Source organism: Cimex lectularius, unplaced genomic scaffold, assembly GCF_000648675.2.
Source record: "Cimex lectularius strain Harlan isolate CLEC.00 unplaced genomic scaffold, Clec_2.1 scaffold106, whole genome shotgun sequence".
In the NCBI taxonomy this organism is placed as follows: domain Eukaryota; kingdom Metazoa; phylum Arthropoda; class Insecta; order Hemiptera; family Cimicidae; genus Cimex; species Cimex lectularius.
Genome location: NW_019392769.1, coordinates 741,921 through 757,356, shown reverse-complemented (window position 1 = coordinate 757,356; position 15,436 = coordinate 741,921). Strand labels below are relative to the sequence as shown.

The 15,436-nt window shown below is 33.4% G+C and overlaps 1 protein-coding gene across 2 annotated transcripts in view; it reads right to left on the bottom strand.

The window, feature by feature from the left end:
* Positions 1–15,436, bottom strand: part of LOC106662324 — a 408,805-nt gene that overhangs the window by 51,182 nt on the left and 342,187 nt on the right. For both annotated transcript variants that reach the window (XM_014386347.2, XM_024227547.1), the window contains exon 3: positions 1,787–1,922. In XM_014386347.2, the coding sequence (XP_014241833.1) occupies positions 1,787–1,922 (136 nt within the window). The remainder of the gene's footprint in view (positions 1–1,786; positions 1,923–15,436) is intronic.

Below are 15,436 nucleotides of genomic sequence, written 5' to 3'. Positions count from 1 at the left end.
AAGGAAATGGGTGGCAAAATGTATTGAGGGCCATTTTCGCAGAAGAGGCTTTTCATTCTTCTCTTTCATGCGTGACATAAAACAGGCTAGGGTAAGTGCATGTACTTATTAACGATCTCCAGCCCCTCCTAGTGTATAAATTATTGCACTTAAAATAATTGGCAGATTGATCTTTTTTATGAGTCATATGTATTTATAAAGAAAATATCTTTAGTATAGCATAAAAATTAAATCCATTAGAGATTGACCAATTAACTTTTTTTAATTAATTAATCTTTAGGTAAGGTATTGTTTGAGCTAAAAAAGTCAGTGTCACGAGCGGGATTCGAACCCACGACTTTCGGCTAAATCCGGCGCTGCTCTACCACTTGAGCTATCGTGACTTCGATCCACTCGGACACTAACTTCCCGTCTTAATCCCACCTTTTGAATTTTCTCTCCTTTTTGACATTTTTCAAATGTCGTGTAATCTATTTGATTCTCGGCGACAAATGAAATGGCCACGAAGAGCTGATGTACTTCATTTTAATTATTAAATTCTTAAGAGTTCGTGGTCCGATTGACCGTTTTGGTGTTGGTTGGTTCGTGGTTTTTGCCATTTTTTTCAATTAATTAATCTTTATGTTAGGTATTGGTTGAGATAAATTGATAATAAGATTGAAAAATGACAAAAAAGGAGGGAAAATTCGACAGGTGGGTTGAAGTGGGAAGTTGGTGTCCGAGTGGATCGAAGTCACGATATCTCAAGTGGTAGAGCAGAGGCGTATTTAGCCGAACGTCGTGGGTTCGAATCCCGCTCGTGACACCGACTTTTTTATCTCAACCAAAACCTTACATAAAGATTAATTAATTGATATAAAATTAAGTTCAAACACTAATCAAAAATAGTTTGAACTTATATGGGCTTAGCACCCTAGAAAACTAAAAATAATTTTCAGTTCTACTAAAAATGTGCATAAATAAGATAAATAATGATATAAGAACAAAACTTAAAAGGTCAATTTTTTTGACCTACTAAGACTAAACATTTTTGCTGTAAAATAATTTTTTCACAACGAAAAATGATTTTATTTTATATTCAAAGGATTTTCTCGATAAATGCATTTAGATGGACCCGTTTGGCTCCAGTCGTTATCGTTCCCTTTCCAGGAATTGGTTCATAAAGGTTTCAGTGAAGGATCCATCCAATCCCGCCAAAATGAATAGCCTCATTTTTGAGCCGAAGTCCTCATTTAGAACTTAAAATGGAGATTCGTTTGGTTTGGCCCCATTGGTTCTTTTTCAATGTAGAATATATACTATTCCTGAAATTTACAAACCCAATGGCGTTTCTTTCTCTTTAAAATGTTAAGAAAACCTCTACGTGCCATTGCTATTCAGCATTAAGCATAGGATACCTCTCCATGTTTTATTTTGACGTTTGTATTGAAACTTTTAGGAAAACTAAATTGTGTCGAAACATAAGTACACTTAAAAATAGAAAAGTTAATGACACTGCGATAAGAAAACACCACGACAATATGATCAACCAAGTTCTAAGGATTTACAGACAAGATATTTTCCACCGCTTACTATTAAAAATTTTGTAGATTTGATTTTATGCTTTTTTTATTAATCAGAGATTCAGGATATTTTATCTCTCTTCTCAACATATATTTTACAAAATAACACAGTGTATATTATTTATCAAGTAGTAATAATCAAACATTACATGTAGGAACAGTTTCCAGGATATTTTACTTGGCAAAATGTGCTCTAAGTCTATTAAACTAGGTTGTTTACCTACCCAACACGGTGAGTTGAGCAGTGAGCGATGTTGTCTCGGGGATGACAGTGTCGGTCGTAACTTCGCATGTCACTTTTCCAGATAAGCCTAATCCAAGGCCTTCTAAAACCACTTGTGTCCCGTTGGATTGTCCGACCTGAAAACAAACGATGGATCAACATCAGGAAAACAACCATTAGCGAGAGTAACTTAATTATACCTGACAGTCGTAATTCGGCGGGATTTGACCGGCCATTAAGACGACAGCAATAAGTAAATCGAATAAATTTATTATCAATAGTGAATTTTTAATCTTTGATGAATTCGCCAGCCAATTGAAAGAGTAAATTCACCAATGCAATTAATATCGTATGTAATGGAAAAGGTTAAATCTATGCTTTCCATTACATAACTGCGACAGGTTAATTTATAGAAATTATGACTTTGGGAGAGAATAATGTCCCTTACATCCTGGACTGTTCGACCGATGGTAATAGTAAATTATGCAAATACCGGCGAAAACTAAATTGAATAACAGCACCGGCTACACTTTGGATGAAGACTCTTCGAGTTGAAACGATTGCAGGGAAAATATTTTTTAAAACTCTTGCTTGAATATTGTTCATTTTTCACAAAACAAATAAAGAAGAGAGAATATAGTATAAAAGCCTATCTTTAATCAAAAAAAGCAATCAGAATTTCACATTCAAAATAACGAAGTTAATTGTTTCAAAAAATAATTGTTTTCTTCTTAAAGTATCAAAAGAAAAAAACACCATATATTAATCACCTATTTTAATTCTATTATTTTTTAATAAAATTGGTTTTGAGATAAAAGTCACTTAAAAAAATCAGGATGGTATCAGACTAAAACTATATTCTCGGAATCTGAAAGAATAGCAAACAAAATTGCAAACAAAATTACAAAAATTTATTATGAAAGTTTTTTCAAGAAGTTTTTTTCGATATTGTAATAATAATTATTAAAAATGCCCAATAGTATTTTTTAAAATTCTATATTGAACCATTAATTCAATATAAGTTTTTAGTTGGTTTTAATTAACCAAAGTGATTATTTAAATTGATTTATACTGTTTTTATGTAAAGTGTAGTAGAGAGGAAAAATTATTGTAATTAGGGGGACTCGAACCCACGATTTTCCAGTTTATACCCCGGCGCTCTAACCGCTTGAGCTATCGTGACTTCCGTTTAATTCAATGTTGTTTTCAATGGCTGCCCTTTGATAAATTAATTAACGAATAATTACAGATTATATTGCCTCTACATCATATTTTGGAAGCAAAATGGACAATCCGACTTTTGAAAATTTTCACTCTTTATAATATTACCCTGATTTTTTAATGTCTCTATAAATATTGTCCTACTACAATTTTAATCAATATTGACGGTAATATTGATTATTTTTCATGTTTTTGAGAGAAACTGTTCATTCGTCCTGAGTTAGGCATTTTCCATCAAGATTGCGAACATCTGATAAATTCACGAAGTGATAGATTGTTTATTGTGTAATAATTTAAGTTTTATCCCGCTTTTTCTATTGTTTTTACAATGTTTTTGTAGGAAAAGTTTCTACTCTTTCACTCACCCACTGTTCATTCTCCCACTGCTTCTCTTTCTTTTTATGTATCTGACTTGTTCTGTCTGTGTTTTTCTTCACTCTCTCTTTTCCTCTCCAGATAATACTTTATCTATTTCTATCTCATTATCTCCCTCTATCACTTACTGTTATTTTTAATGTCTTTTCTTTTTATCTCTAGTTGTTTCTTTCCCTCACTGTCTGCCTGCCTCTGATTCTCTTTATTTTTGTCTTTATTTTTTTCTGTTTTTTAATTTCTCTTAATTTTTTTCTCCGTCCCAACAATTCTTTACCTCTCTCTTTAACATTCTCATTTTATGTTTGTTTTTTCTCTGCCCAGTTCTGTCTCTCTTATTGTCGGTCTCTCTCTCTCTCTCTCTCTCTCTCTCTCTCTCTCTCTCTCGCTCTCTGTCTGTTCCCTTCTCTCACTTTTCGTATGCTTATCTCTCTTTTTGGCGCTCATTGTCTATCTCTNCTATTTAATTATATGTGCATCTCTCTATTTGTTTCTATCGCCCTCTTTCTGTCTTGTCTGACTGTCTGTCTACTCTCCCTCTCTCACTCTCTCTCTCTCTCTCTCTCTCTCTCTCTCTATCTCTCTCTCTATCCATCCATCCATCTATCTATCTCTCACTTTTTCTTTCTTTCTGTTTCTTTCTCTTTCCCTTTTTTACCTTTTGTCTTCTCTAATTATATGCATATAAATCCTTTAGAAAATCAAACGATTCCACCTCGACTTTCGAATTATTATTGATCAATATCTTAAAAGATTCTCAGATTTTACACCTTGAATGCTTTTTCTCTGAATACTTTTTAAAATTAAATATTTCATGATTGGTTCATTCCTTTCGATCCGTCTATGCCTGGGAAACTTGTAGAGAGTAACTCTGTTTCACAAGTAAATTAGCTTGGTTTTGCAATTTAGAACGGGGTTGTCGGGCTGACAATATTTGAGTTCAGAGGTTTGATGACTCCTTGGTTATTAAACCCGATAGCAATGTTTTTGTATTTAGTTGATGGAACGGGTAAGAAGATTTGGTTTCAATTGAACTCTCTCCGAAAGATAATATTTGATGATTGCTAATAATTAATTATTCCGACAAGGGAAATGTAAATTGTTATTATTGTACAAATGGTGTTTCATGTTTAGTAAAGAAGTAGGAGTCACGGCCGGATTAAATCGACCTAGTCTTCCAGTTTATCACGCCTCTCCGACCCTGGAGGGGGAATCTCCTTCATTTTATTCCAGCACAAAGTCAACCCAGGGTTATCAGATGTCGGGTGGGGTAGGAAATTTACCCCCCAATAAAGAGCCGAAGACACGGCTCCGATAAAAGAAGGCAGGAAAAAACAGGGAAAAAAATCCGCCCGAGAGGTGGTGACCGGAGAATGGGCCGAGTTTATCATTTCGACCGGCACACCGGAAGACAATACGGACCCAGTTTTTCATTGCAGAATGTGCCACCCGGGTCTCACAGGGTCAATAACTTAACCTCAAAATAGTAAAAAGACAAATCAGCGAAGAGTGCTCCCCCTAATACCAATCGAAGGAAAGCAATTGCCTTACGAGATTTAAGGCACTTGGTTTATTTCTAAGCTTATTTCCTTCCTTTGTAGGAATTTATTTGCATTATTTATTTATTTCCCGAAAGTCTTTTGTTTTTGACGGCTTTATATCGGAAAAGGAACTTACGATATTTATTGTACTCCATCCACATATTGGAATATTTCCAACTACTTTTGTACGCCGAACTATCGAAACTATTATATATTATAATCTCACGTGTTTAGGGGAGTCAAGTGTCAAATCTTATAAATTTCATACTTAAGAAATTTATGAAATTCGAAACTTTGGAAAATTAATTTTAAAAAAGGGTATACTATCTTCCAAATAACGTTTCAAATAATATTATTTAAAAGATAAAGAGATCTCGGTTAATGCCAATTATATCTTTATATCCTTGGCTGAGAGATACCTATATAGATCAGGTGCTAGTATCTATGAAAATGAACCAAGGACTAGAATTCATATAGGTCTTAGACAATATACCACTGTTTTTCAGGCGGAAACCAGCCTAAGGATTAAGTTCACTAATTTCGTGGTCCGCTTGACCAATTAATATATTACAATTAATTAAAGTTTTTAGTTGAGATAAAAAAGTCAATGGCACGAGCGGGATTCGAACCCACGATCTTCGGTTTGATACGCCGCTTCTCTACCACTTGAGATATCGTGACCTCGATCCACTCGGACACCAACCTCCCATCTCAACCGCACCTTTTGAATTTTCCCTCCTTTTTGCCATTTTTCATTCGAATCCCGCTCGTGCCATTGACTTTTTTATCTAAACTAAAAACCTTAATTAATTCTAATATATTAATTGGTCAAGCGGACCACGAAATTAGTGAATTTAATGATTAAAATTGAAGTATACTTCACTTAAGCTCTCCGTGGCCATTTAATTTGTCATTGATTACACGACATTCGAAAAATGGCAAAAAGGAGGGAAAATTCAAAAGGTGCGGTTGAGATGGGAAGTTAGTGCCCGAGTGGATCGAGGTCACGATAGCTCAAGTGGTAGAGCAGCGGCGTATCTAGCCGAAGATCGTGGGTTCGAATCCCGCTCGTGCCATTGACTTTTTTATCTCAACTAAAAACCTTAATTAATTCTAAGGATTAAGTATTCAGAATGGAATTTATCAGATTTGAAACTTAGACAAAATTAATTTTTTTTAAAGGGTATACTCTCTTCCAAATAATGTTTCAAATAAGATTATTTTCGTTGAATCTAACGCGAGCCCGTGGATTTTGGTCAGTCCAATTTTGCCTGATAATTTTCAGACTAAGGTTCTTGGGTTGCCTGTTGATGACCTCAAAATTCACATTTGATAACAAATTTCAAATTAAAATACCGGATCGATTAGACTGGGATAAAAAAACTCTCGGTTAATGCCAAATATATCTGTATACTGTTGACTGTAAGACCCATATACAGATCAGGAATAAGTATCTTTGAAAATGAACCAAGGACTAAAATTTATACAGATTTTAAGCAATATACCACTGTTTTTCAGGCGGATACAACCCTAAGGATTAAGTCTTAAGAATGGAATTTATCAGATTTGAAACTTTGGAAAAATTAATTTTTTTTAAAAGGGTATACTGTCTTCCCAATAATGTTTCAAACAAGATTATTTTCGTTGAATCTAACGCGAGCCTGTGGTTTTTGGTCAGTTCAAATTTTACCTGATAATTTTCAGATTCTAGGGATGCCTGTTTATGACCCCAAAACTCTCATGTGATAACAAATTTCAAATTAGAGCACGGGATGCCAGTGTAGACTGGCATAAAAAGATCTCGGTTGATGCCAAGTATATCTGTATATTGTTGGCAACAAGACGCATATATAGATCAGGAGGCTAGTATGTATGAAAATGAACCAAGGAATGGACCTGGGCAATATACCCAGGCGGTTCTTCAGGCGGAAGCAGCCCTACTGCCCAAGCTTTATCTACACTGTAGCATCTCCAGAATCAGCCATGTCACCATAAACGACGATGACCTTGAAAATTTCTCTTTCCTTTATAGTGACAGCGTTGGCTGGTTTTTCATAGTATGTATCCTCCGGCTGGCCATAATTTTAGTGTTGCAACCTAGAGAATAGAAACATACACGCATAAGTCGAAAAAGTATAAAAACCGGATTATTTAGTTTTTTGAAGTATTCGGGTGTGTGATGCTACAAGAAAAATGATACAACTGTCGGTGGACTCTTAGCTGCTAGGCAGTACAATGTGCCACTTTTTAATTCGCGGGAAGCATTGTTTGTATTCAGGAAGTGTGACATATCTTAGTTCTGTGTCGAGCTTTCGAGCATCCTTGTGCGCATTTATCAAAAAAAAGCGGCACTTTTCGATTTACGTCAGCTTTTTCTTGTTTAATGAAGGATTTTATACTGTACCGGAGTCATATTTTATGACATATGAAAAACATTGTTAAATCAATTGTACAAATATGTTTTTCGTAATGTAAAATTAATCGGCCCTGGTGATGACCTTAAAATAGGTGGAAACCTTGGTAACAACTGAATTTTCTGAGTGTTCGTGATGTATCTTAGTTTAATTTCTTTTACTTTATTATAATACTGTTTTCATAGTTTTTCAACAATATTGTTTTTTAACTTTTACATTACTTTATAGTTTAAACAATTTTTTAATGTTTTAATTATAATATTGGTAATGATTAATTGGAGGTTGTAAGATGCGGTCTGGTGTGACGTATGATTTAAAAAAACATTTTCTTTATCGTGCCAATGTTTCGATCTTTATTCTGATCATCTTCAGGGCTCAAAGTGTTAGTTTTCTGTGTAGATGTGTCTCTCTTGGGGAAACGATCCGTAATGGCGTGTACTTAATACATAAGTAAAAAAAAGTAAACTTCCATCTGTCTCTCCTGTAAAATTTTCTTTTGTTGAGCTGTGTCACTTTTCTTGTGGGTGTGCGATATATTCAAATCTTGTTCTTGCCCTGAGAATTTTATATGAAAATTATTTGAACAACGAATTCTAAATAACCCTTCGTCCAGGTCAATCAAAGGTTTCTTGGATGGTAAGCCCATCTGTATAACTGTCGGAAATTATTGTACTTTTGTTAGAGAATGAAACAGTAACTAACTAAAAAGCCACTTACTTTAAAAATTAAAAAAAATTAAAAGTTAAGATAAAAGTTACAATTGATAAATAATAACTCGTTTTAATAATAATCAATAACTCGGTGGGATGTTTGTAATAAGTACAGACTATAAATATTTTATTTAAAAGATAGCCTTAAAGACTCAGTTAAACATCAGAATTGTGCATTGTATTGCCAATTGAATACATAAGAAGCCCCACCAAAGATTTCAATACAAAAATAAGTTTGCTACTTAAAGCATCCCGCATAAAAGGAAAACAGTCCACATTTCACTTTAACAATGATAAAGGCTTTATAAATATAAGTGATTGTTAAAATAATTATTTTTAACCTGTTGTTTCAAACGTCTTGCTTGTATTTTCTTATGAGCTGGTTATATTCTATCCTTTAAATCAAATATTGCTTATTTATCGGTTTCAGTTCATTGTGTAATTAATAATTTTTGAAGACGAGAATTAAAAGTTTTTTTTGTATATTACAACTACCTTCATTTTGGTATTTAGTAATAATGTATGAATAAGTAAATAAATAAACAAGAGTGGAGAAACTACCTACTGGTAGTACTCATAAGAATTCTTTACCGCGGCCATTGTTTTTTTAGTCCGCGAGATTGATTGGAAGAAATTCGTCGGGATGAGAGGATGTGAATTTAAGGATTTGTAATGGTTGGGAGGCTTGTGTAAAATTTTCGGCAACGGTAGTGGATTACATCTTGGACAAAAGGAATATTTAGGTCTATATGCGTAATTTCGTTGAACACATAAAAAGAGAATTGACGATTTTTCTGAGGATTATGGATTGGGCTCTTTGGATGCGTAGGATATTGGGTTTGTTTGGCTGAACCCCCACACTTCCAGCCCAGAAGTCCATACCGGCTAGGGTGTTATAAAGTAGTCTTTTGTTTTAGAGAGATAGGTTAGAACGTCTGCCAAGTAACGTTTCAAAACTTCTTGTCGTTTCAATCGTGTGTGACGATTCCACGTCAGACGTTTGTTAATATTTAGTCATAGGTACTGCACCTTGTCGCAGTTGGGAGTGGTATTTGATTTAATAGACTTGAGAAGGGATCTTTTTGCGGAGGGTGAAGGTTATGTGGATGAATTTTTCTGGGTTGAATGTTAATCTTTTTTCTTACACCATGATTCCAGTAATGTGAGGTGTTCTTGAAGGTTTCGAGTGGAAATGACTGGATCACAATTGCTTGAAAGGTTCGCTGTATACCATACAAAGGTTAGGGCGGTGGTTTGAGGATGGGATGGGAGGTCTGCTGTGTACACTTGGTACACTTACGGGCGCCAGAACACTGCCCTGCGGTACACCAGCAAGGAGAAGGTGGTTTGGGGACGACACCGACCCTTCAATGACTCGGAAGTACTGGTCAGTGAGTTAGCTTCGAAGGATAAGGTAGTAGGTAGAGGGAAGGATGTCCTTGAGCCAGAACACCAAACCCGGATGCCATATTCAATGATTTGAGATAAGAAATGTCATAGATGGGATGACCGGTATACCGTGGGTTCGAATCCCATCCGCGACATTGAAATTTTTTACCTTAAATCTCGTGTTGAAAAAGTAGTAATTAAATTAAAGTAAAGAAGTTAAATTAAAAAAAAATAAAAGTAGTAAATTTTAGCTTTTAAGTTTACTCATTTTTTAAAGTTATACTTTTTAATTGTTAATCTATGAGACTAGAACAATTGATGTTGTTGAGTTTATACAAAAAAATTATAGTACAACAAACTTCTGGCATTAACTAGTGTTTTGTAAGTTAAAATAAAAATATTTATTAAAAAATTATAAAAATATAATATAAATTTTATTCTTTAACATGAAAGCATTGTTTACAACAATTTTATAAATTGTTTCAGCCAATATTTAAATGTGAAGTGATATTAATGTTAGACAAAATAAGTAGTTTAAAGGTGAACGAACTCCGTTGGAAAAACTCTGAGAAGAAAAGGCAAGGACACACCCCTATCGACGAGAATGGAGTGAAAAATAAAATGCACGATACTGATAGAAAAATATAAGGAGAGATACAAGGAAAACAGGATTATTAGGGACCAATGTCGGTAAATCCAACTAAGCAAGGGACTTCTCACAAAACCACCAATCAACAATTCAGACGAGACGAAAAGTATCTCCAGGCCGTGCTGAAAGAAAAGTGGATATTCAAGATATTCAAGCTTTATTGAATACAGGAAATCTAAAATAAATAACAATTCGCCAAAGATTTAGTTCAATAAATTACAATAACATTTTAAAAGATGAAAGGAAATAATTACCAACTCAATAATCGATCGAACGACTGACGAAATGACAGACAGACCAATCCCTGAAAAGAGGGAAAAGGGTAAAATAAGCGAATTTTTAACAAACTAAATAACTGTATCTTCAAATCCGGATTTTTTAAAAACTAAACTTTTACGAAGCCTTTTCAAACATTGAAGTCAATTGAATGATTATGTTATTTAACCGTGTAAAACATAAAACAAATCGTAAAAATTTTATTGTTGTGTTTGTTCCAGGAAAGTCGGCGACGCTTGAAATGAAGTATAAGCGTGTTCGATGCCGTTCAACTTAAACCAGGAAGTCTTTATACTTGAGAAGAAATTTCGTCAGAAATACAGCATCCCATCTGCCCTGCCTCTTTCTCAAACCATTCGCGGCCTTCATAAAAGGGATTTCATTTGTATTGTGACAATATGATGATAAAAGTCCTTTTATCCCTCCGGGCCGTCGCAGAGGGAAGTGGAGAGGACCGAAAAAAATCTTTTATTCCTTTAATTTTATTCTTTAAAATACCTCCCACGGTCCGCACCCTCCAGCCGTTTCATCTTAGGCTTAAGTTGTTTCAACATTTTAAGACCAAGGTGATATTTTTTGGAAAGGATTATTATTGTTATTTTAATTTGAGGATTAGAAGTTTTGTCAAAAGGATAAAACCTCAGGGTGCATAAGCATAAAATTGGTAATGCACGGTTATCTTTCAGACGTGTTAATTGATTTGTCTGTTGTTTTTCCTAAGGGAGTTTTAGATAGATATATTCTTATCAGATTTTCACAATTTTTAAATTGTATGTGTAAGAGGTGAAACACATTTGGCTCCCTCTTATATTATTACAAAGTTTAACAAATAACAAATTCAACTCATGGTTATTCCAAAATTTAAAACATGGATGTACAAAAGCTCTTATCATCATTCGATAACAAATGAAGGGCGTCGGTGGCCGCAATGGTATAGGCCAGGGATCGGCAACCTTTTTCGGACGGCGGGCCATTTTCAAAATAAATTTTTTTATGCGGGCCGCACATTCAAATGTAACTTAAATAGTGCTTTTATATCATATACGAGTATAAATATTATTAAAAATAAATATAGAAAAGATTTATTTTTATTGACATGCTATAATAACAATAATGTCAGAGAACAAAAATTTTACAATTCTTAAAAGGGGAAAAAAAGAAAATACAATTCCAATTACATATGTATAAATATGTAAATATAAAATATATAAAATATTAAGGAAAATAGTTTATCTTTCATTTTATTCATTCATTAAAATTCAATGCGCTTTTTGTTCTTGAATATTGTTTGATAATTAATTTAAGTCCGGTTGTGTTTGGGATACTGAGATCCTCAACAAGTTTTGTAAATTTTCATCCGTCAACCACGTTCTATATTTTGGTTTTATAAAATTCATTCTTGAAAATGTTTGTTCGCATGAATAGGTGCTTGAAAAAATACAAATCATTGATTTTGCAAAATTTCTTAAATTGGGAAATTTGTTTTCAGGTATTGATTTGAATAAAATGCAATTAAATTATTTTCATCAAAATTATTTTTATATACATTGTTAGATTGCAAATCAATTAACTCTAGTTGTAAATTGTCTAGTGCTTTTACAATATCAAATTTTAAAGAATTTTCAAATATTAATATGTCCACTTCTTTTGCATAAAAATCTTGAAACCGATGACGAAAATTTTCATCACCAGTACTTTTAGTGACTCAATAAAAATATTCGAAGGACACAGTTTGTCGTTTTTGGTTAAAAACGATTGCAAAGTAGGAAAATGACAATAATTATTCTTTTCAAGTTGAGAAATAAACAATTTTATTTTAAGCTGAAAACTTTTGATTTCCGTAAATAGCTCGTTGATTAACTTTCCTTTGCCTTGTAGTGTTATATTTAATTTATTGAGGTAAGATGTAATTACCACAAAAAAAGCTAACTCGCTTATCCATTTAAAATTTGATAATTCTGGTATATTATTTTCTTTTTCTGTCAAAAACATTTCAATCTCGTCTATCAACTCGAAAAATCTGTTTAAAACTTTCCCACGGCTGAGCCATCTTACTTCAGAAAAATAAATATCTTCATATTCTGCGTCAATTTCGTTTAAGAAATTCCGCAATGTTCGATGGTTCATACCGTTTTTGCGAATATAATTGATGGACTTTAGTACAATATTCATAACATTTTTCAAATTTACAACTTTTGCGCAGAGTGCATGTTGATGGATAGTACAATTGAAGTTGTAGAGGAGGCTGTGTAATATTTAATTCTTTCAATTTTTTATTAATCATGCCTAACAAACCAGTATTGTGACCCGTCATGTGCTTTGCACCGTCAGTTGTCACATTTTTTAATTTTTCCCACTTGAGATTGTACATATTGAAAACATCTAATAGTTGCAAAAATATATCTTGTATTCCCATGGAGGCTTTTTAATGCAGCAATGCAGCAAGTTCTTCTGTTACACAAAATTGTTTATCATTTCCACGGATAAAAATCAACAAGTGAGCGGTGCTAGTTATATCGTTGCTTTCATCAATTGCTAGTGAAAAATGTTCAAAATATGAAGAATTTTCTTTTAATTTAGGGTAAAATAGGTTTCCCACTATGCTTCTGTTAGGCGCATTTTTGTCCCCGGCCACATTTCGGCACGCTCACGTTCTAAGTTTGTTGATTTTTCCTAAAATTATATTGGGCTTTGGCGGGCCGCGCAAAAAGTTGCAAAGGGCCGCAGGTTGCCGACCCCTGGTATAGGCAATCCATTTGGTGTAGGAAATCCAGCGGCCCTGCATTCGAACCCGGGACCTTTACCTTACAGTGATGAGCGCCGTTGCGGCCACCGAAGACCCTAGAAAACGTTATTCTTCTAACTATAATGATCTTAGCTTTAGCATTCCATTGATTAAATGATGATAAATAAAATAAGTCATAAAATTGGTGTTTATTTCCAGGATTAAATAGTAACAATAGTTGTTCCTCAGGTTGCAAAACGTAGTAAATTTAGTGTCATATTTTTATCTCAAAAATGTATATATTCAGGGTAAATCGGTTGAATGTTTATTACCTCGATCACGTAGGGGCTGTCCGGGAACTTCTAACAACTTATTTCACTCCGTGGTTGTCCAATAATTTTTCCATTTAGCTTGAGTTTAAAACTTGCTCTATCATAAATATTTTAAAGATCTATCTTTTATTTGTTATACTTTGAACCGACCAATCGTTTTTCTTCTTCAAAGTATCGATAAAATATGACACGAAAGTTGAATATTGAATATAGGAATGAATTTTACAAGAAATTATTTATCAACAATGAAAGTATGTATTGTAAAAAAAAAAAAAAAACAATATAAAGTTTGTACTGATTGAGTACTTCATTAAAACCCATTAACATTTCCTGCAAAATAGAAAGACTTAATTTATGTAATTATAAAACAAAATCATTATGCTAATTTAGTCTAAAAATGTGAATTAATTCTGATTGGTGCTTGTTTTTTTTTACTTATTATTCATTCTAATGACAATCCTTTTATGTGGATAAATGGATTATTTAAATAATTAATACTAATCCTTATTTACAGCAATAATAATGGAATAAATTGTTGACACACACATAGAATCTACTGTACATAAAAGATTTTGATGTTTATAAAGCGGGTGATTAGCGGAAAATCATTCTATTTTAACAAAGCCAGTTATATTAATTGTCTGCGTGAATGTGATGAGTGTATTTTTTATTTATGTTTATAAATTTTTATCGTTATGATTAAAATGTGTTTCAAAGCAGTGATAATTCATATGGCTTTCCTCTTCGTGAAATATTTTATGGGTTGTAAAATGAAGACCTTGGGAACATCAAAACTTCGCCGTGTAGACTCAACGGCATGTCAATTTTTTTAAAATAGAAAAGTCTCAAAACGCTGAATTTTTGTGACTATTGCTTGTACTGTCTTATGTAAGAAAATATTTCGAGGGAAATTGCAATGCCCTTGTTTAATTATTTATTTACGAAGATTTCATAATTTTTTATCAACTATATTTTGAGTTTTTATACTCCTATCAATTCCATTATTGAGTATATTTTAGTAATGTTATCGTTGTGTGATTTGGCAAAATAAAAATAAAAATTGGTAATTAAATTTTTACATTTATTATTTATTGTATATAAATCTAATACAGTATAGTAGAAAATCGATGTTATATGATAAAACTTTAATTTCTACATTAGAATTGAATCTATTCTATTTAGACTTCTTATTGTCGGACGGTTAGGCGCGCTCATTGAGCCGAACGACGTAATCCGTCACTACAGATTGGAAAACCGTTCTCTTCATCTTAATCTGAACTTCCAATCTTAATTTACGCCGTTGTTGCTGTCATCCCCTCAAAGCAGTATTGCCCTGGAGTCTTGGTTGAAAGATTGCTCATGTTTTTCGTAGGGTTTGTCATCAAACAACATATAGACACTTTTATGGTTCCATAATTTCTAATTTAACTTTAGACTCAACCAGGCCGTTAACCAGCATGCAGTTCGATATTCCAAACTATTACGGCACATTGGATAGCACTTGACGTATTCTAACCCTTTGTTTTATTTTAGAATCTATTAAAACTAAAAACATCACTTTAGCCTTTGCATAATTTCATACGAACATTTAATCAGATATTGTACAACACTGCATAATATTCACAAATATACCCTATTCTGCAAGGGTAGGAATGGGTACGGTTCGCCAGCAACAGATACATAATGGCGCCGATGAACACCATTGTTGACAGAAGGTAGGAAATAAGAAAAGAAAGGAGTTGAGTGTTTCGGCACCAACGGAAATATAAATTTCCGATTGAATAAAGGATAAATGAAAGTAAAACAGGTTTAATCAGATAGAGGATAGAGTTGAAACTAACTGCGTAATAAGTTCGCCAAGTCGTGCGTGGCGTGATGTTCTTGATCGAAGATCTGGAGACAATATGATGCGTTGTTCGGCGATGATTCAGAATGAACTCCAGTAGAGGCGATGAAGGTGGATGAAGAAATCCAAATGGCGATAGCAGTGATATGATGAAAGGAATTTTTCGGGGATGATGA